General features: G+C 36.4%; 1 protein-coding gene across 7 annotated transcripts in view; it reads right to left on the reverse strand.

Annotated features, from left to right (window-relative positions):
- Positions 1 to 23,074, reverse strand: part of PTPRM (protein tyrosine phosphatase receptor type M) — a 449,216-nt gene that overhangs the window by 270,688 nt on the left and 155,454 nt on the right. For all 7 annotated transcript variants that reach the window (XM_058830649.1, XM_058830647.1, XM_058830643.1 and 4 more), the window contains exons 6-7: positions 11,433 to 11,607; positions 3,155 to 3,448 (exon numbers count right to left, since the gene is read on the reverse strand). In XM_058830649.1, the coding sequence (XP_058686632.1) occupies positions 3,155 to 3,448; positions 11,433 to 11,607 (469 nt within the window). The remainder of the gene's footprint in view (positions 1 to 3,154; positions 3,449 to 11,432; positions 11,608 to 23,074) is intronic.

The following is a 23,074-nucleotide window of genomic DNA, read 5'->3' on the forward strand; positions in this document are numbered from 1 at the left end:
TCCCTAGGGGGCCTTAACAATCTACTCCCTTAGCAGGAGGGAGGATTTTATTTTAACTTTTCTTCCTAAGGTAGCTGTCTTTAAGACGTATCTGTTCACCAGCAGATTCAAGGAACAATATAAATTGGAAATAAAGTCTCCTAACAGAGGGGCCATAGCAAAAAAAATAATAATAAAAAAAAAAAATTGCAGGAGCTCATTTAGCAGTTCTGCATTATTCAGGTGTGTTTTAACTGGGGCACTGCTTCATCACCAGAATGCAGGGACACAGACCAAATCAAGATTTGTATCATGCAATGAATGCCAAAGACAAAGCATGCTGGAAAGCCCTGAAATAAATAAATCTACCCACTGGAATACTGGTATGGATAAGAAGAAACTACAAAACACAATCTATCTTATTGATCTTTCAACATATCTACTTCAGTTTTACTATGGACAATTCCACTGGTTTTGGGCCAGACTGTGTCTCACCAGGAACAATAGTGATAGGACAAAGGGAAGAGCTTCAAACTGGAAGTAGGTTTAGATCAGATATTAGAAAGAAATTCTTTACTGTGGGGGTGGTGAGGCAGTTGGAACAGGATGCCCAGAAAAGTTGTGGATGCCCCATCCATGGCATTCAGCACTCTTGGTTCACAACACCATATGAGATGGCTGTGGGGAGAGGGTGTTTTGAGCATAGGAACAGGTGATTTAAATTCCAGACAACCAGGGAAGGCCTTCTTTTCACACCTTTAAATGAAAAAATCCCTTTTTTCTAAGTCTGACTCAAATGTGGTTCACCATGGCCAAAATCCATTAAACTACTTCAAACCTGAACTCCACATTCTAGGTTAAATCTAATCCAGACCTGAATGTGATTCTCTAGCTTCCTGAGAATTACACTGTAAAAGCACTAACATTATATTTCATCAAAAGGAAACAAAGCACTTTCTAAAGCGGCAACTGCTCCAGTGAGTGTGATGCAACCAAGTCTGGAAAGTCTTTTTTTCTTTCCATTCTAATTACAGACACTTTTATTTAGTGAAGTTACAGATAAGACTTGTCTATTACAAGCCTCTGAAATCTCATTTTGCTAAAATGAAAACATATTTCAAATGCTTTGGAGAACTATTAAGATTATTGAATGCCTTGCATACTGCTTCAAGTCTCCAAGTGGTTCACTATCTTCCCCTAGGGAACAGGCAAGCAGCATGCAATTATCACAGTAATTAAAAAGGTGCAATGATTCTTCTCTTAAAGACTCCTGTTTTATTAATTCTATGGTATGCTTTGGAGACTGGCATTATTTTACTCCTACCCAGCTTAATTATACCGTCATTAGTTTATCAGCATCTCTTTTTAAACCCTTGGGCCACTTATTAGCATGTCACTTGCTAACAGTTAACCAATAACCACTACACCTTCAAAGCAGGGTCTTCTGCTATAAAATAGCCAAATTGTAGAGACAGATTTAATGTCATCATTCAATTTACATTTTTCAGTCATTTAACTTTCTGCTTTTAATTTAAGAAGGTTACTGTTTAGCTTAATAAAAACACAAATAATTCTGATGTATTACAAGCCATTACCAGGTAATAAAACACTTCCAGTACACAGTGGTTTGTTTATGAAACCAAATGCCTGTTTTATTACTCAACATTATGTACCACAGAGCAGAACAGAAAGCATGTGATATTCTTAAATATAACTAAAGTTCTGGATATCACTCTCTACTAAGTCTGGCTGAGGTGGAGTTAAATTTCCTTCATAGCAGCCTGTTTGGGGCTGCATTTTGGATTTGTGACTAATCCAAGGTTGGTAACACAACACAAGCCTACAGGAGAGACAGGCTCACTCACACAGCACCCAGTACTGCATTACCTGATCCTACAAGCAGATGAAAAAACTATTAGAAAAACTGTTTAATTTTAAAATAACTGAAATACTTGTGTATTAAATATGTACTTACATTGTCTAGACAGACATTTACAATATTATGAAGGGCACAGTGACCCAGAAACCCTCCTGAAGGGAAGTATATTTCATTTTTATGCTCCACTTTTGGCTGAGCTACTATCTTAACCTAATAGAGAAAATCTTATAAATACAAAATACTTATCTATTATTATAATGTAGCTGTACTGTTTTCTGGTACTTTTTATTAAATACTTCTTTCCAGTAATGAGAGGAAGAAAAATACCAAAAATAACATCAAAGAATTAGTACTTGTGTAAGTTTGCATCTTCAGAACATAATAGTGGGATTCTGACAGCACAACTCTATTTCATTTTGTTTGACATCACACCAATTCAATTCAACTGAAATGACATTTACTCACTGACAAATGGCCAGGTGACTTTACAAAAAAATATATGCAATGGAAATATATTATTTCTGTTGAGGTATGTAGTTTTTCTGTTAAAAAGGCAAGTAAGGCCAAGTCATTCTTTAAAAGACTAGGAACAATAAGCTAATACCACTTGTTACTGTCATATTCTCTAGCTACACTCCTGCCTACCTTCCACCAGCTTTACAGCAGCAGAGAGATGATTCAAAATTGTGGGGGAAAATACTAATGACCAAAGAAAATCCAGGTCACAATATCCTCTATTATTTTCTGAGCGGCTAAATCCCAAACTAAATATCACTGCCAGTCTCACTGAAAATTATTCTACAATTGCTTCTGTATAATAGGTGAACTTTGTATGCTATTACAATCAGAGGTCATCTCTATTAATTATATCATCCAAAACAGGAGCCAAGATTGCTACAACGCACCAGAAATTGCACTATCTCATTTAGTAAAGAGACATGCTGTCAGTCACTCAAGAAAGCAGTCCTTTGCTAAACCTCATCTGCTAATTGAGACTCAACAGTGAAAGCTTTTGCTGTTACACAGGATCTCTTTCCACTTTATCTACAAGTTTGATATAACTGACACTGAAAAAAAAAAGCACACACAGTCATGATTTCATCTACAGTCGCATGGAAGGTTGCTTTCAAGGTCACTGTAGCTGGAAAATGCTAATAGGTTATACTTAAAACCATTCAGTCTTAATTCCTGTAACCTGCTGGTTTAAGACAGACAGTAAAAACTGCTAGTGAAATAACTTACGTCTTCAGCCCTAGAAAGATGCTTACAACTTTCCTATCACCTTGGAGTACTCACCAGCACATTTTGTCCTTGTTTTGAGCGCTGGGCCAGGAGACCCTGTTCCTCCTTCACCTGGTCTTGTAAGTAATACACTGATTTCATATTCTGTATCAGGATCCAGGTGCCCAATCTTATAGCTTGTGGAGTCCACGGGTTGTATGTCGTACCAGCTTCCACTGGAAGTTCGATACTCAACTTCTCTTTGGATAATGGGTCCATCCCCATTGATGGAATTGGCATTCAGCTGTATCCAGAGGTAAGTTGCACCAACTGAGGACAGCTGAGGTGGAGCAATGGGAACTGGTGGCTCTGAAAAACAGTAAGGCATGATAACAAGCTATGATTACACTTCTTCTGCTTCAAAACATTCAAATAAGCAACGGGGTTTGTATTACATTAGAGCTGATGACTGCATAAAAATATGGATATGAAGGAATCACCACTACAGACCGACTTATTTTGATTAAACTGCAATATTCAGATTCTTTTGCTTATGCACTTGGAGATTTTAACCTGAAGCCTTTGGTTTATACCACATAACTTCAAACCAGGTGCAAATGGAATTCTATTCACTACACATTCCATGGCAACCCCCAACTTAAAAAGAAAGATAATTTCAGGTTTTCTCATACAAATACAGTTTGTTCCAGATATTAATATTAATCCTACTCAAAAAAAAAAAAAAGTTTTTAAGCTGAAATTTATATTGTAGCCTATCCTTACACATAACAAGAACAGGAATTTCTGCACAGAAATTAAATTATTTTTTATTAATTATTTTTTATGTACTTAACTACTCATCCTTTGTATTTTCAGACTTCTGTGTAAGCAGAGTAAATACAGTAATTTTTCAAGTTCTATAATTCAGTTAAAATTAAAGAGCTTCTGAAAGCTGGGGGATTTCTTGAGTTTTTACTACAAGTCTGTTTCTGCCTCATGTAATGGCTATTTTCACTAACTACCACACAGAAATGTACTCTGTATCACAGAGAAAGCATGCATGTGATATCCTGATAAACTGGATTCTAAAGATTTCAAAAGCAACCAAAGTTTTAAACCCACTTTAATTTACTATGTGATGGGCATCTAATTTTAAATTAGACTGCAGAAATAATTTGCAGACATCATCTTTTTTGAAAGGTAAATAATAAATCCTTTTTTCCCTTACTGGTTAAATTACTCTGCTGTTTCATGCATTATATCTGTAAAAAATTCGCCTTCCTGTTGGTTAAATATATTCATGTAGAATGAAATAGAGCCACCATAATAAGGCACTGTTTGATCCAATATTCTTAACATATCTATCAGCAAACACTGCCACCTTCTCAAGGCTACACAGAATACGGAATGAATGCAGGACAGCTGTCTTCCCTAAGCTTTAGATTCAGATTTATCCTCTTCTGCTAACCATTTCCCTCTGTGTTGAGATACAGGTAGTCAAACAGACAAGAAGTTGAATTTATGTATTTCATCATTTTGTCATGGTCTTCAAAGTCACAGTTAAAACAAAGAAACATTCAGTATTTCCTGAGGAATAGGAGAATTGCTATTTTAACAAATATGTAATTATCATACAGTAAGCTACCTTTCTTCATTTATAGACAGAGTAATTCAGAGCACTGAGTACACTGAAGATTAGCTGAGCCTCAGATAGATGGTGTTTCTAATTAGCAGGGTACACTTGTATGCAAACTTTGATCTGTGCAATCTGTTAGCAATTGCTGAAATACAGCACTACAGACCAGCAAACACAGACGTCAGCACTGTGTGTTTTCATCTTAACAAAACTAAATGATTACTGTCATGAAAAACACAATACGGAGGGCAAAACACCAGAACATCTCCAAAGATATATATTAAGCATTACTAATTGGAACAGACATAAAAATAGCTTAATATATTGTGGCAGATTGCAGGATATAAAGAATATTGTTTAGATTTTTCAAATCAGCAGTGAAAGCATTGTTTTATGTCAATAGCAATATATGGCAAACCGATGTCATTGTTGAGTTAGAAACATACTGCACTTTTATTGGAACTATTCTTCCTAAGTATATAAACTATGGCTTCATACAGTGATAGTATGTCTGGAAACAGTTCTGACTTGACTCAAAATGATTTAGCATCAATTTAAATCATTAGGCTGTTTTGTGAACCAAGACATGAAATGGAACTTTTATAAGCATCCTAAGGCATTTACTTAGCCATGCTGAAAGAACAGTTAATTACTTTCAAGTTTCAAATGCTACTGAAGGCTGTTGAAGTGCCATTCAAAATGCAAACTCAGGAGTTAGGTCACTAAGGTTAGTGGTTACACCAATTCATTCCAAATATTACAAGTACTTGAAACAGACAGTATTTTATTGTCTTTTTACACCTCAGGGCATGTTTTTCATTTCTCTGGGACCACAATGAAAAAGGTTAATTCAAGTTACATTATTTTAGCAAAACCTGCATATACTGCAATTTCATACTATTAACATGGTTTAACACCAGAAGTTACCTTCTTACCAGAGATCGAGACTACCTAAAAAACAACCTTTTGTTACAAATACAATGCTCATATTAAGTGACTGGTTAAAAACATGAGATCAGTTAAGCAGATCCTCTAATAAAAACACTGCATACCCAAATATAATTAAACTGATTTCACAACTGAAGTCTGAAATATATTATTTTGTCTTTTTAATTTATTTTTTCTTTCGACAGAAGGATTCAAAATTTTTAGGATGCTGAGGAGTTTGAATCACTTAGGTAAATACCACACTGCAGCACTACTGTCCCTCACTAAAAGCATTTTTACTGGCAGCCACTGAGATAGTCTCAATTAAATAACATGCAAATTAATACCTTTATGAAACAGTAAAATACACTTGATATTTCAGGGCTGTGTATGTTCAAGGAAGGTTTTCCAGCTGACAGCAGAAACAAATTTGTAGCAGTGGATATTTAATACAATGACTTATCTTAAAGAGGTGTTCTTCCTTGCAGATCTCCTCCTGAAGCAAGCAGACAAAGCTTTCAGTACTGTGAAGCCCTTTTAAATGTAGGTTTTTAAAACAGAATATTAACTGAGAAAAAGAAGGTATGTGGATCCATGTTTCAAATTTTATGCCTTTTAGACTTTGAACAGACATGTGACCTCCTCTTGAATTCTCTGACAAATGACAATGGGCACAATCCCTTAGGGAAAGGAAATAGTGGCTATCTTACAAAGCCAGAGGTCTGCAGGTGACAGAAAGCTTTAAGCAGGTGCTCTCAGGTTACTCTACATAAATGGATAATTTGTATTAAATATAAGAAAAAGACAGTCCTCATGACAAGGAGCATCCCTTCTCTTGCACAGAGGATAAAAACAAATGTAGCCATACCTGAATGTAAACTATTTATTCTTTTGCACCTTCTATTAATTGAAAACACACTTGAAACTGAGACTCCTTCATTTAAACTGCTTTGTACTTAAATGATACTGATTTTCCAAACATTTTCTACAACATCTTAACATCTTTTACTTTGCAGTTCTTCTAAAAATTTAATTGGGAGGGTAAAGGAATCACATTGACTTGCCACTGGAGATCATGTGTAAACCTGTAAGATTTAAGGCAGTTAAAGAAGACAAAAACAGACATTTCTTCTCTGCGGGTCAGAAGCACTATCTTGAAAAATGGCAAAATCTACTTCCTCACTTTTGGCAAATACATGAATGCGTACATGTTTACCTTCCCCTCTTTGTCACAAAATCATAGAATCATGTTTGAAAAAACCTCCAGGATAACTGAATTCAACCTTTGACCAAACACCAAGATGCCAACTAAACCATGGCATAAAGTGAACGTCTTCAGGGAAGGGACCCCACCACTCCCCTGAGCACCCCGTTCCAATGCTTAACCATCCTTTCAATGAAAACATTCTTCCTGATGTCCAACCCAAATCTCCCTGGTAAAGCTGGAGCCTATAAGCTCTTGTCCTGTCCCTTGATGCCTGGGAGAAGAGGCTGACCCCCTCCTGGCTATGACCTCCTGTCAGGCAGCTGTAGAGACCAATGAGGTCTCCTCTGAGCCTCCATTTCTTTAAGCTAAACACCCTCAGCACCCCCAGCTGCTCCTGACCCACTCTCCAGACTCTCCACCAGCTCCTTGCCCTTCTTTGGAGTCACTCCAGCACCTCAATGTCTTTCCTGTAGTGTGAGGAGACCAGAACTAGACAAAGCACTCAAGGTTGGCCTCACCAGTGCCCAGTACAGGGGAACAATCCCTGCCCTGGTCCTGCTGGCCACATATGGGCGAGGGAGCCATTGGCCTTCCTGGTCACCCAAACACATGCTGGCTCAGGTTCAGCGGCTGAGGACCAGCACCCCCCTCTCTTTCTCCCCAGCTTTCAGTACTTGTGTAGTCCCAATTTTCAAATACCTTCCCTCTCATTTCAAAACATCTCCCAGTTTGTCTTTCTGTTCAGTTCCAGCACAACCTCATCTGGGTATGTAGCTTCTTGTCCCTGCACTCCTCACTATCCACACTGTTAATCCATCACCATTTTACTCTCAAAGTACAAGGATTCAGTTAGATGGAGGACTGTATACTAAAAGCACACAAATGGTAATCTCATAGGTCTTGATCCCTGTGCCTGGATCCAGCCTGCTCCCAGAGCAGCTCAGATCCCTGCTTGCAATTAAATTCCATACACTGTATCTAGAATTTCAGGGGAATTTGAAAGATGAACCCAAAGAAGCCTCAAGGTCTTTTGGGGTTTTATTTAATAGTTTGTTAACTAACTACATTTGAGAACAGATTTTCACAGGAAGAGAAAAACAGCATTCTTGACATAACTAGTACCCTCCTGAAAAAATATTACTGTTTCAAAGTCCAGAGCCTTCAGCACTTTCCTATTGCAAGTTTGCTAAGATGGATGATGTATATCAGCTCTTCTAGATGGAGGTTTTCTCAACACCTCCAGGCTGAGGCACACACTCACACTGAAAAATACAAGCCTCCAGTCAGTTTGCCAAAAAATGAGCATATGCAACTGGACTTCATTATAGGAATTGTTAGGCAACAATAAAAGTCCTAATGCCAGCACCGATGGTAAAAAAAGGGGTACAGACAGTGATGGATCCACCATGAAAGGTTAATTGGAGAGAGCAAAAACAGATGCCAAGTATCTGTGTATATTTAATGTATGAGAACAACTGATACCACAGATAAGTAATTGCTGATATTTTCTTACTATGTCTTGATGTCAAAATGACTTTGCCCTCCAGAAGGAATTCTTTGCTCTGGAGGTCCTGAAGAAGTTTGGTTCTGTTCCCAGTGTTAAATTTTCCACTTGGAAAATGCAGACATTTAAGCTGCCAGCATTACAGATGGCTACCTTTCTATGCCCTTGCTTAAAAACCTAACCAAACTCCTTTTAACCAATTTGACACTTAGGTTTACCTTGTTCGAACTCAATAAGCAGTCTGAACTCTGTAATAATCTGATGTCTGCTAGACAGGCTCATTCTGTTCTCCTAAATCTAATCTGTATTGGATCTGCCCACTATTAGAAAACTTCAACCTAGGGACTGCATGTAGATCTCTAATTTACTTCACCAAACGTATTTAATCAATTCTACCCGACTATTTTCCTTTTGCTCAATGTTTGATTACTTTTATGTCATCTATTAGATACGAGCCGATGTCTTTTACAATAAGTGGGTTATCTGACAAGGCCAATTTCATGCCTCCCATTAGATAAACTGACATTTCAATCCAATTCTCTGACAAACTTAGATGAGGATACTGTGCAGTTTGAGCACATACAATGACAAGGCACTTGTCTTTTCATCCTTTCTTATCAGAACAAACACTCAGGTAAATGGAAAACCTCCCCTTCAGGATTTATTTAAATAGAACAATCAATACTTTATTTCACCACCCTCTAAAAGGAATATAAGCTACCAAAAACAAGTTTTCAAAAAATCGCCTTTCCTCCCCCTGCTTTTTAATGCCAGACTAATTGTTCACTGACAAGCTTTTCCTCATTAACTAGACAACATTCATTTTTACAATTACTTAATAGCAGAACTGACAGCACTTAAATTGTGACCTTTTCCCCCTCCATACTGCTGAAACCTTGCTATAACATGCTCATTCAGGTAAAAAAGAAAAAAAAAAAAAAAAAGAGAATAAGAATACCTGGCAGTTTCTTACATGTCTTTCTTTTTCAAGATTTCATTCCTATTCCTTCATGATTGTAGATTTGATTTTCATCACCTGAAAGTAGCAGCCCTTCTCTTCTTTTCAAGAGTTCTGGTACCTGGTCTCCAGTGCCACGCATCATGCCACAACAGCACTACAAAGCTAAAAATTCCTTACACACATAATTGGAATCTACTTAGAGTAAGTTCCTATTTAGTGAAACTTTGTCTACAGTAGAAGTAGAATGAATGTTTAACAGAGTTCTAACCCACTCTACTGTGCACATCTCTATTTAAAAGCAAACATATTTTGAAAAAAGCCCTATTCCAGTGCAGAACTTTTTGCAACCTGAGTTACAGGTTCAGCAACCAGTATGAAACAGAGCATGATAATTCTGAAGAACTGATTCTCTTTAACTTATAAATGCTCTGTTTGACTCTCCTGTCATTCTAGCAATGTAATTCCAAGGAAATTCTTCATAAGTCAGTTTAGTTACATCAGCGTAAATAAGAAGAGAATTAAATTCATTGTTCGTAAAAAAGAGGGGGGAGTAATTACACCACTGTTTTTACAAATACTATTATTAAGCCATCAGCAGTTCCCAAGTATACTAAACATTACATGCAGTGTGGGCATATGTACATTCTTCATGATTTATGGATGGTAATGGAATAAAAAAATAAATAGCTGCACTGAAATCAACCCATTATCTTTGAAGTCTGGTAACTGATATAGCAGAAAACCTGCTAAAAATGAGAAAATACAACTTCTTAACTATATGTCATCAATAAGAAAGCATATTTATTAATTAGCCCCTAATGCTGCTGTTCAGTACAGTCATCTACGGTTTTACAGCATAATGTTTAAAATGGGTCTTTTTAGGTCAGAAGGAGTGACCTGCAGGTGGTCTCATAAAAGCTCCAATACAGGCAATGGGGATTACCATAATTACTTTGCTACTCTACAAGTAGTTAATGGGATTACACCCTAAGGCTATCCACTTACTCACAGTGCCCAGTGCAAATTTTCTGAAAGAATCTGGGTAAGCACAAATGCTTTAATGATACGCTTCATAATTTCATCTATTGTGCCTCAAAAGGAGCACTAACAAATTAAAACACCCTCAATCAAAGAGACTGAGAAGAAATTAACTCCTTTGGCTTCCTGTACCTCTCATCACTGACGCAGTACTCCAGAACTCCTCCCTCTCCCTCCTTCAGGCAGTGTTCATTCCTCCTTGTTTTCACTGGTGTTAGCTCTGAAAGATGCTTCATCATTCCTACTGTGGTTATAGTCCATGCTTGCTTTCTTTGCTGACTTTCATATGTACCTATTTTTGGCCACCTACTTTATTTTCTTTTCATGCTTGGACTGAAACAACCTCATTTTTTCCACCATGCCTTATAATTATATTCTCATCTCACCCACTCTATTTGTTTCTTTTTTCATCTGTCCATTCAAATAGCTCTTCTATGTTTTCATGCTACAATTTGTTTTGTCTTGTTATCTTTGTACCCTGGCTATTTCCAACATCCTTCTCTTCCTCTGTTTCTCTTCATTTTCTCTACAACACATTCACTAAAATCCTATTCTTGCTTTTGGAAAATGGTTTATTCTTCATTATGGATTTCTTGCATCTTCTTCTGCTAGTGACAGATGATTCCCAATTCTACTTACATCTAAGTGTTCCCAAAAGTTATTAAAAACACCCCTCCATATACTGAAATACGTGTATTTTATGTGTTCACTTTAATGTAAATCTTGCATATTTTGTAGTAAATACAGTTTTAGAATACAATCTCCACAAAGGAGGCAAGTAGCCATTATTATGTTCATACTTTAAATAACAGCTTTAAAGATATACAGGTCTAAAGGGTGGGTTTTTTTGGAAAATATCTAAAACAGCAATCAACGAGTACCTAGTTAATTAGCCCTGGTTTCTTTCATCACTCTCTTGTTACAGCTGGATAGACTCTCAAGATTTACATAAGCAAAATCTATTTACTGAACCTCTTATCAAGTTTAACAGGCTATGGGTGACATTCTTACTGAATTAGCAACTGCAAGCCCTGATTCCATACACAGAGCATGCAAATACTGATTTGTATGGTGAAGTACCTTTGACTATCAGCTCTGCATAGTTGGACACACCAACTCCTCCTTCCGTCCGGATCATGCAGCGATAGTTGCCAGCGTCCCGCTTCGTGGCATTTACCACACTGAAAAGAGCTACAAATCGTCGGGCGTTGAACACTTTTATGTCCTTCAAAGGTGCATCCCGTACATAAATACCCTAGGCAAAGAAATAAAGAATATTATTAGTCATATTAAAAAAAAATGAAAAATGCTGGCAACCCATTTTACTTCTCTCAAGTTCCCCAGGAGGAGAGGAAAGATAAAAGCAGAAGTCTGTATGTTACATTTATAGGTGTGACAGTGAGACTTTTCTGCCTTCCCACATGAGTTAAACCATTCATCATGAGTGGGCAACCATTAATCTGTAACAGCTGCTTTCAACTCCTTATAGATTATAGATTGAAAGATTTGAGAGCAATGCAACATTTATTTGCTTAGCTTGTTTTACACAAATACTTTATTTATTTATTTAAAAAAACCATGAAGAGCAGCATAGTCAGTCTGCTTTTTCTTCCCTCCCTGCATCTGCTGCTTGGCATATGCATTTTGCAGGGAGACATCAGTGGATGGTTCTCATAGCAGCACCCACCCAAGGGGTTACCAGTAACTCTGGTAAAAGAGACCTGGCACAGATTTACCAGGTAAATGACCTGAAGCTGTCTCCACCTCTCACTTTCTCAGCATGACTCTGGAAACTGGGAAGTTTCTATTTCAACACAGAGTGTTGCTGTCAATTCAACACATTACATGTATGGCACAAGAAAATGAGTCCTGTAACAGCTGAGGAGCACAAGGAGTGAAAAAACAGAGGGGTAAAGACAAAAGAAGGCTGAGATGACAACCTGTCATGTCCTTTGACACAAAGATAATGGCAGAGAGACTTGGCCCTCAAATCCTCATCAGAACTCATGCTCCACCTGACCATGAAATACGATCTGTGCACTATGAACAGTCAAAAACCCACAGAAAATGTGAACTGAATTATGAAAGCAGGATGGGAAAAAAAAATCTAACCAACCACCAAAATCTACTGACATTAACCCAAACAAGCAAACAAGAAAGAGGCACTTTTCATACAATGAATGATATATATTCCAACAAACTGAAGGCTGCAACCACTATCGAAACATGAAGAGAAACTGGAAAACCCCAACTATCACTTCACAAAAATCATTCTCTCCAGGAAGGAACACACACTTCTGATGCTATGTAAAATGACACCAGGTATGTTCAGTGGATTTCTCTGACTTGAGGAGCTTCAAGCAAGGTCAAGCGTCCTGCATTACCTAGCTTCTATGAAACAACAACATATCTGGTCACAGCTGTTTTTCTGCCCTGGAGTTTCTAGTTTTTCCTGCAGAGTTCAAGACATATATAAAATATTGATCTCATTTTACTATGATCTTATTTGCCACTAAATCGGACATATCCTTAAAATACGAGTTACAAGAAAATAGTTTTACACAGCAGTCACACAAAATTAAACTCATCCATAAATCACAAAACAAAGTCGAAGTTAATCATGCTGTTATACCAAAGAAGCAACATAATTAACAATAAATACTAATTCTAATGCACAGTCATGTAGATTTATTTCCCTTTCAAAAGAAAATATGGGTGAGGTGAAGCTTATGTGAAAGAAAAAGAAGTTTGTACAATGTCCAAAGAAGAACATGCTATCATGCCTTAAAAATTACTCAGCCATAAACAATTACTTGAGAATTACTTCAGATAATTGACAGCTCCTTAAGATTCCTCGAAGTTTGAGCTGCTGATAAAACAGCTTCTGTGACATGGCATGGCAGTTACCAAAACCTAAACTTGGAATGAAACATTTCAAACTACTATTTCAAAACTACTATTTTTACTAGTAATATCTATATAATATATATAATAATATACTAGTAATATCCTTCTAGCAAAAATGGCTGCAGGTAATAGGAGATAAGCAGTGGGTTAATTAGGATTTTGGAAAATTAATATTTTTTAAAAGCCATATTATTTCTTACCTAATACAATAACTTATTTAGCCCTGATAATCAGAACCACTGATCAATCACAAGCCATAAGCCGGTTTTAAAGTATGTTACTGCAGGTTTCAGACTATTGAAGGATCCCATACCAAATCTCGAGGTTATATTACACCCACCAATATTACTATTCCCATTTTTCTAGTTGCAACATCAGGAAGCCTTATATATAATAACTTACCCAGAAACAGGATAAGTTATTCCCTAGGGAAAAACATACTGCCACACACTGATTAATTCTAGCACCCAAACTAGCTCAGCTCATTTGGAGTGTGAACAAACTCCTCTGCTCCACAGCCTGCACAGTACACCCTCCCTTCCACATGGGGACCCTGCATCCACAGTTCACCAGGACTCTTATGAGTTACCCATACAACTGAAGAACTGTGTAAGTATTTTTAAATAAAATTTTCTTGCTGTTCTCATGGAGAAAGAGATGAAGGGAAAGGATTAGGCAACACCACTGTAATTTCTGCCTTAATCTGCAGCTCATGAAGAGGGCAATCATGGCAAAATATGATGCATATACAGCCCCCTACACAGTGGCCCTACACAGAGAACTGTCTCCTACCACACTGTCCCCTCAGACCTCCAAGTGGCTGGTAGAAATCCTGAACTTCACAGTCTGGGTGTTCACAGAAACTGCCAGCAGTCCTTGAAGGCAACTTCTCTAATACCTAGCCCCACAGGACATATTTCCCGTCTTCTTCATGCATATTTAGAATGGAAATTGGAACTAATCAATGCACTGTAGCAGTTACAATAAATTACTATTTCACTTGGGTCCCATAATCTTTTTCACCTTCTGCTGATTCTCAAATATACTAATCTCACCTGATTTTGAATGCTTTAACTGCTGTTCTACAATAGGAAGTCTTAGTTTGATCAAATGATTGACTTACATGGCTTTGTGACACATGCCATCCATTCACATACCAATAATTGTAACTGAAAAAAGAGAAGCCAAATCAGGCTTCAGGAGGTGCACATCATTTTGCTCAAATGATAAAGCTGGGGGAGTCTTAAATGTAACTCAACTTGGCTCCACAGAGGATTTGAGCATATTTAACCTCTACCAAAATACAGGTGAGAAAGTGTTATTAATGGTGGGTTCAGAATTCATGAAAGAGCTCTGGAATAAAAAGCTGTTATCATCATTACTGTAACAAAGCTGTAAAATATCTGGGAGATTATTATCAATAAGGATTATCTTGACTGACTTCTCTTGAACATTACAAACTCATGGAGGCAAAGTGTAGAGTGTCTAATTATATGTTAGAACTCAAATAGTCCCACAGAATCACTAGCATGACATTTTATACTAGAACTCAAAGGAGAAAAAAGAAGCCAAATTTTTTCTTTAGTCTCTTTAGGGAGAAATATTTTCAAGGAAAATACAGTGTCTGGAACAGACAAAGACTAAGAAACATAATTGCTTTACGTTCCACAAGAAAAAATACAGCCCAGGAGAGCAAGCTTTCCCTCCCTTCTGGGATGATAGCAAATGAGTAGGAGAGCTTCCTAATTGATTTAAGCCTAAGCATAAAGGAACAGTAATGAAGGTAATGAATTCAAGTATAAGAAAAGTTCCATCTATAGGCATTGCAGAAGGCAGTTACAAAGGCTGCACAGAAAAAAATTTAAAAAAAAATAATCCCACACCTACAACTTCTCCCAAATTCTTATTTCACCAGTGGACACATGGCAGAAGACTATTTTTAGTCTGAAAAATGCTATTTACAATTTGATATATGAATACAGAATCATTCCTGTTATAACAATACCCACACATCCAGCTTCAATCTCTTTATTTGTGATTCACGTTTTGTTCTCCCTGACTCACTGCAATGACTTCAATAAGTTACCCAGGTATGCTGTCTTTTTCCCAGTATGTAACAGACCCATTTCAGGTCACTGTATGATGAATTACAAGCTCTCAGTGCTGACTGCCAACAGCTATTTCATTTAGAATGCCTAAAAATAACATATCAAATGAAAATTTGTTTATTAAACATACTAGCACATCCCACTACAATTTCTTTATGAAGAACTATTTTCATTAGCATTCAGAAAAGTTTTCATCACTCATGAATGCAACAATCTGAGCTCCCACAAGTAAGAGTGTGTTTATGTTACAGTGTTTTACTAGCTTTAGCCATTAAAACTTTAATCTGTTTTTTTTGAGATTCTTAAATTTTCCAGTAGGTTTTACAAACTCTCACTTTTTACATGAAAGCCTGAATATTTCCAAATACATTATATTTTATTGAAAAATAAACAAAAAAATGACATGTCCATAATTTACTAATCCCATTCCAGAAAGGAGGATGAAATTCATTATTTACAATATATCATTATGGTACTGGTATTAAGACCTACTAGAATAGGTTGTTGGAGCAAATTTGTAGTATCCTGTTTTCTGGGTGGGGCTTATTGGCTTTGGTTTTTTTGTTTGTTTTGGGTTTTTTCTTTTTCTTTTTTTTTCTGTTTTGTTTAAATACAATTAAAATATATATATATATATATATATATATATATATGGTTCTTTTAACTTTCTTTACTTTAGCTCTGATTTGCCACACAAAAGTCTGAGGCTTTATTTCTGATTAGGGCTGTTAGCTTTTCCTGCCCCTGGGACTTGAAGAACTGTGTGAACAGGATCCTTCATTCTTTGGAAAGAGGAAGCTGCCATAATCATTTAATGTTAGACCTGCTTGGACCACAAAGGCCACGTCCCCAGGGCAGAGCTATCTCACCTCCTTAGAACACAAGAACTATGGCCACAGAATAAATTCTGAGATCCAAAAGTGAAAATAACAGATTCCATTGGCTGCTGAGGAACCTGTGCATTTTCAAATGCTCAGAGAAAGCTTTTAAAAAATACATTAAAAACTGCTGCTTAAGCCAACTAATGAAAATATGTAACTAGTAAGTCACTTGTAAAAATAAATTTTCTATTAAACAGCAAGTTATTTAATACACAGGGATATAAAAAAAATAAGCTTAATGTAACTTCAGGATATACGCAGCTTGAAAAACCCATATTCCTAGTACCAACATATTAAATGCATATACAGACAGCTTAAAGCACTTTAAAATGCACATTATTTTTCCATTTTAGGCAAGTTAGAATGAAAAGAAATAGGTTGATAGTTATTTAAATTACACTTAGTGGCTCTTACAAGCAATGAACTAACTCTAAGTCTTTTAAATGAACAGCAATTTAGCAGCAACAATCTATATATTAAACCTTTCAGAAATACTTTTAATAAAAATGCAGCAGCAATTCAAAGGCATTGAAGTTCTGGGATGTTACATCCAGCACCACCAGCAATAACTGCTCTCAAGGCATATATCAACAATTTTGTGAGAAGTGAGTTAGAAGGAAACATCAGTCACCCTCTGTCCATATAGGCAGATTAGGCAGTTTTTCATACATTTAATAGAAGAAAGGGTTTGCATTATCCCACTTCCAAATATGCACATTTACGAAACTGTGATTAGAGTTATACCAGCAGGATCTCAAATAAAACCAGCAAGACCAGAAGCAGTTTTTGTTTAAAATATGTGTAATATCTAAATAAAATAGTAATTAATACCTCAGGAAAATTGCTTTGCAGAGTTCATATAATTCCAGTAACTAAGACTACCTCTGAATTTCTAGATTTGTGTTCATAACCAAGACAACTGTTTGTCAGTCTAGATTAGAGGCATCACATATCTCGTGATTATCTTATATTTATTCCATCTGTGTAAGTTAATATTCCATTCAAGTAATAAGGCCATGCTGGAAAAAATATTATTATTGTCCTATTTGGAATTATTCTGCTATGAGACAGAATTGCACTCTGCAGGTGTAACTATTATTATTATTTTACTTTTCAAAAAAGGTTTTTCCTTTCAGTATTTTAATGTTTGATAACTGAGCCTTTTCTTCAAACCACGTAACTCTCCAGAAATCCCTGTTTATTATGACTAAACCTAAATATTGGCTGGAGCTCTCAGGTAGTACTGTAAAATATTATTTAAGTTACACATCGAGTAGTCACATTATCAAATATTAAGCACTGACATCTATTTGAAGACACAATTACAAACACAGAAAGTAAACAAACACAGTGCATTTTCTGCAGTCATTAAACTCCATGTAATTTAACCAAAGCAGTCACTCTCTACTCATATACTGAAATTATTCTGTATCATTCTGACAGGAGAAAATCTGTTATCATTACATAGACATTTTAAAAGTAAGAAAAATCAACCCAAAAACTAAACCCCTGTTCAATCTATTTCTTATTTTTACTTTAAATTCTAGAGCAGCTAAGAAGAGTTTATATCCTCTAACAATTTGCCAGTGCTTGCAAAATATGTAAAATTCCAAATCTTCTTTCCATTCATTTTTAATAGCACACAATGGAATATAAAATGAGTTGTAGGAAACTACAGCCTCAGAAACATCTGGAGAAAACAAAGTACCAGGAAATATCTATCTAACAGGGAGTTTAATACTCTGGATAAAAATTATGGCAAAGATCCATGTATCCACTAAGCATTTTGCTGAACTTGCAGCCCTACTTATAAAGTCACTTACTCTAATACTGTATTTTAATTCTTTGAAGCATGCAAAACTTATTACTTCCCATCATCCTTTTACTTGTTTAACATTCCAAGAGCTAGAATGAGCACCTTGCTAGACACTGAAGAGGACATATATAGGAATTTAAATGCTCTGGGGCTCGGCAATCTGCAGATGCCAGGCTCATGGAGGGGCTAGAAAGGAGCAAAGTGATGAGATGAAAATGAGGAAGTACAGTCCATTAGCTTAATTTTCATCGGTAAACACCATACAAAGCATAGTAATGCAGGTCTTCACTTTTTGTATGCAACTACAACAGGAGACTTAAAAACCAGTGCACTCATGTCCTACATTCCCTTCACTGCAAAAGTGTTAATCTTGGGAAGAAAGGCAGCATGGGAAGAAGAAACTCCAACATGCAAGTTTGGGATCAGCCTGAAGTTTATTCCAAAGTTTAAAACAAGCAGAATAGCAGACAGAGCCAAAACGAAACTGAGTCCTACAAAGCAGGTAAGGAAAAAGCAGCCAAGAAAGAAACACAGATAGATTTGAGGATGACAAATCATTATGGGCTAAGCTACTGCCTCCTGGATAAATTCTTCCAAATGGGAGGAATGAATGGTGAGAAGAGAGGCAGAAAAGAAAGCTGTAATAAACCCCTCAATACTGATAGTGCAATTCATGAATAAAGACAACCATAGGAGTAATAATCAGTAGTAAAGGAATGCCCAAGTTGCTTCATATAACAGGGAAGCTGATACAGAGGGGTTTGGCTGGAGGTGTTTCAGTCTTAATTACTGAGACAGTCACAGTAATCAAGTCACAGTTTAACAACTCACCCTCCTCAGTGGTCTGCTTCCTTCCCATCATTTCTCCTTGGATTTAATTTAAACTTTACTTTGGTTCTCCTTGCCTCAAAACAGCTTCAACAGCCCCTACTTTTTTTTTTCCCCCCTTCTTTTCTAAAAAAAGCCTCTCCTAAACTCCAATTTGAACAAGATACCTTCCAGCAGTAACTTTGTACATTTTACCTACGGTATTCATGGTAAAGGTCACTGTTTCTTCCTCCCAAAGGTCCGGCATAGCACAGAAAACTTACTGAATTTATTTCATCAGTTCCCTAATTCTTACATATCTTTAAGCAATTCTATTGCTGCTGAACAGTGCTTCATATCAAGGCAGTCTTCAGGATCCAGAAAACAGGCCAACATTCTGCACTCTTGAAAGGAAAGCTGAATTTAATCAGCCCTCTCTGGCACAGGTCAACTGTTTCATTAACTTAGGTCTGCTAATCGCCATTTTATTATTTAATACTCCAGAATAACTGGAAGACTAACACATCACAATGAATTTTTTGAAAAGTGTACACTTGGGTTGCCTCATTTTTAAAATCAGACAAGAATTTCAAAAATGTTTAACTGATAGAAGTAATCCCAGAACAACTTTTCTTATGAGTGACTTCATTAAATGAGAATATATATATGTGGGGGTGGGGAGGGAAAGGTTTATGTGCATCCCCTCTGAGTTATGTCCATAATTGTCTGCAGATAAGCTAATTTTCTGCAAATCAATGTATGTAGTCAATTCATTAATATTTGGTAACTTCTGAATACCTGATATACATATCAAAAACAGGGAGAAAGGGAAGAGGAAACAAGAACTATTATTACCTGTTACCACAAGAATTTTGTCCAGAGTTCAAGTTTTGTATCAACTTGCAATACAAAAATAATAACAGCTCTCTTGCATGGTACTTCTGACACTATAGATATAACCTGCAATTTCAGCAGATGTGGAAGATGAAAACCCACTAATTGTTCAGGTTACTTGCAAACAAACTTTGCCAAGCTTTCCCTAGGTCTCTTAAGGTTTTGCACTGTTTTCCATAATGAAGTTCCCAGTGGATTAATAGTATACAGTGTTAAAAAAAAGCAAACTTTCAAACTTTAATGCATCCATTAAAAGTTTTCAGAGCCCAGATTGCCTTCATAAGCAGGAACAGTTGGTTGGAAACCAAATGCATACTTCAGTGTCACAAGGACACTCTTGGCTGAGCAGACTCCACCTCTGCTAGACAGGTGATGAAGGAAGGCCTTTGGAGGACACCACCCATTATCACTCCTTGCAACCTGATGGATGAGCAGCACCACTACACAGGAAAGCATGTCTTCCCTCTAGCTACACTACTTTTTTCCTAGTGCATCAAGGGCTGTTTAGGGTTTTAGGGTTTTTAATAAAATAATCAGATTTGCTTACATCACCTTAAGTTTCTTTTCTGGCATCACTACCAACATGGTCTGTTGTGCTGATTGGCCTGAAGGGTTTCTGATTCAAGGGTTTTGAGTAATGTCGTAACATAAAACTTCACAACTGCTCAGTTAAGTATTTTCACCAGAATTCAACAGAATTCAAGTGCTTTGAGTAACACTTCCACACCATTTAGGAATGATGTAGCTCATACACAATTATAGAAGTGACATTTATTCTTCCACCTACCCCCACCTGAATTAATTTAGTATTAATAACAAAATTCCCTGACATTTCTTCATGGTTGCCAACATTTGGCTTTTTTATGCCAGACATTCCAGTCTGGGTGGATTGGGAGGTGCAGCCTGCAGAGCAGCTTTGCTGGCCAGGCTTCTTCAGTGTTTCTCCAGGAGAGAATAAAAGGCTTATTTCTGGCTCCATTTTTACAGTGGCACCATCTCATACAAGTCATGGAAGGCTACAGATTCAGAGGAGCTGCTGCACCACCAGGCATTTGACTTTCTCCAGCTGTGCCTTTCACTGCTCACAGTACAAGAGAAGAGTACACAGAGCCTGCTGTACCACTTAGTGCTGCTGAAGCTAACCTGTAACAGAAAACTTGGTACCCTAGGGGGGAAACCACCTTTAATGTACAACACCACACTCCAAACACATTCAGCTGCACACAGCTTCCTAATGAAATCACTAGACTCAAAGGTTTCAGCCACCTCCAAAACTTCCCCGAAGTCAAAACACTTCACAGATAGATCAATTTCAAGATGACATTATGCCTCTTGCATATGTTCACTGGGATTTATCATTAACAGTCCACAATTAATTAATTTCTCCTAGTCTCTGGTATCGCTAGTAACTGAAGATACCGTAAGAGAAATCGTAGGATCAGAGAAGCATTAGTCAAACCTATATTCAGACAAGAATAAAACCAGTAAGTCCATGTAAAAAAGTGTATTATATGTATCAGATGATTCATGTGTAAGGCAGATAAGGAGAGAAAAGGTTGCACCAAATATCACAGGTCCTTAGACACTGGCTAACACAAACACAATACACATCACAAACCTCCTACAGATGTTTTCCTGCTATATGGTAAGATTACTGTGCATTTACTGAAAAACACCTAAAATTGATTAATGACAATTAATAGAAAATACTTAATATATGCTGCAAAAATAGCACTAAATATTAACAATATTAATATTATTAGTATTATTAATTATTTATATTAACAATATAAATAAATATAAACAAGTTGTGAGGGGGACACAAAGAAATTAACATTCCAAAAACTGGAAATAATATTAAATAATCACCGGAATTTAAAGAAAAACCCAAACTTTCACCTATGCAGTAATGTATAGTGTCCCTTTCTATAGGACTTTAATTGTTCTTCTAACAGTAGAATCATCTCAGGTTATCTACAAAAAATCAGATCAGGATGCACATGCTTCAGGATGCATGCAATCTTGGCAAAATCTTTAGCTAACTGATAGGACTTTATGGTTCTTCTATACATTATGATTCATCTCTGTTATCTACATAATATGCAGATCAGATCTTATCTATTCTTCTGGATGCATTTATCTTTTATGTTTTCCCCTTACATTTTTTTTTTTTTCTTTTTTTGTTTATTTTTTTTTTTTTACTTTTTCTTTTCTGGTTATTTAATGATTTTTTTTTTCTTTTCTCTATTGTTTTGCAATGCAATCTTGCAAAATCTTTAGCTAACTGATGTCATTAAAGCTTCTCTCAAGGCAATGGACTCAAGACAATTTGCAGTGAACAAGATGGTTTGACCAGTCTTGGAAGACTGAGTTATTGATAAACAGGAGGAAAAATGGTCTTGTGCACTCTTGTAGTACACAAATGCACCTACTTATCAAACACCAAGTACTTCAATGTTAAAAAGAACATCTTTAGGCCTATCTCATTGTACAGTTTACATTAATAGTTCCATCTGTTTGTGTTACCAAGTTGTTACATGTGTATGATTTAACAGTTAAATTACTGCTTCATTATCTTAGTACTCAAAAATGGCCTAAATATTTTTTCCTCAAGTGCTTCAAAACTTGGCAATAAAAATGATAATTATGGGAAAGTCTCAGAGAGTTTACAGCACAACAAAAAAATTCTTATGGAAGTCTAGAACTTTGTTCACCCTCTGGGTCACTGTATGCAATTTACATAACAAGCACATGCACACACATACACACACACAGTTTTGTATATCCTATAAATCTATTCGATTTTCATCATCTGCCAAGAGTAATTTCACTGGTTCTACATTCTTCCAAGGATGTTTCTGATATCTCTCATTTGGGTATGTGTGTACTCCTGAGGAAAACAATTTGCTTTCCAGAACTCCCTCTGACACAGGACTATATCTCTTCCTTTGAAAAAGTAATAAATAATGCATACAGGTAGTTTTGTATATAGATGAATAAAATCTTTCATAGTCTCCACACTTTCAGCAAAAGATTTCTGAGGATGCAAAAAAAAAAAAAAAAAAAAAAAAAAAATACACTGAATAAGGTGAAAGACAGCTTTCAGGAGAGACAAAAGGAAAAGCCAAATCCAGGAAATAAACTATTTACATAAGGTAGGAGAGAGATTGGCCATTAGAGTGATACTGTTCTTAACTTCTTGGCTGCAAATGAAGTAGTACACATCCTGCATGCATAAACCACAGTATGAAAGATTTCACCCTCTCCCTTTTTATCAAAAAATATCCATTAGTCCGTTGCTACTGATAA

The sequence above is a fragment of the Poecile atricapillus genome, chromosome 2 (genome assembly GCF_030490865.1).
Source record: "Poecile atricapillus isolate bPoeAtr1 chromosome 2, bPoeAtr1.hap1, whole genome shotgun sequence".
Classification (NCBI taxonomy): domain Eukaryota; kingdom Metazoa; phylum Chordata; class Aves; order Passeriformes; family Paridae; genus Poecile; species Poecile atricapillus.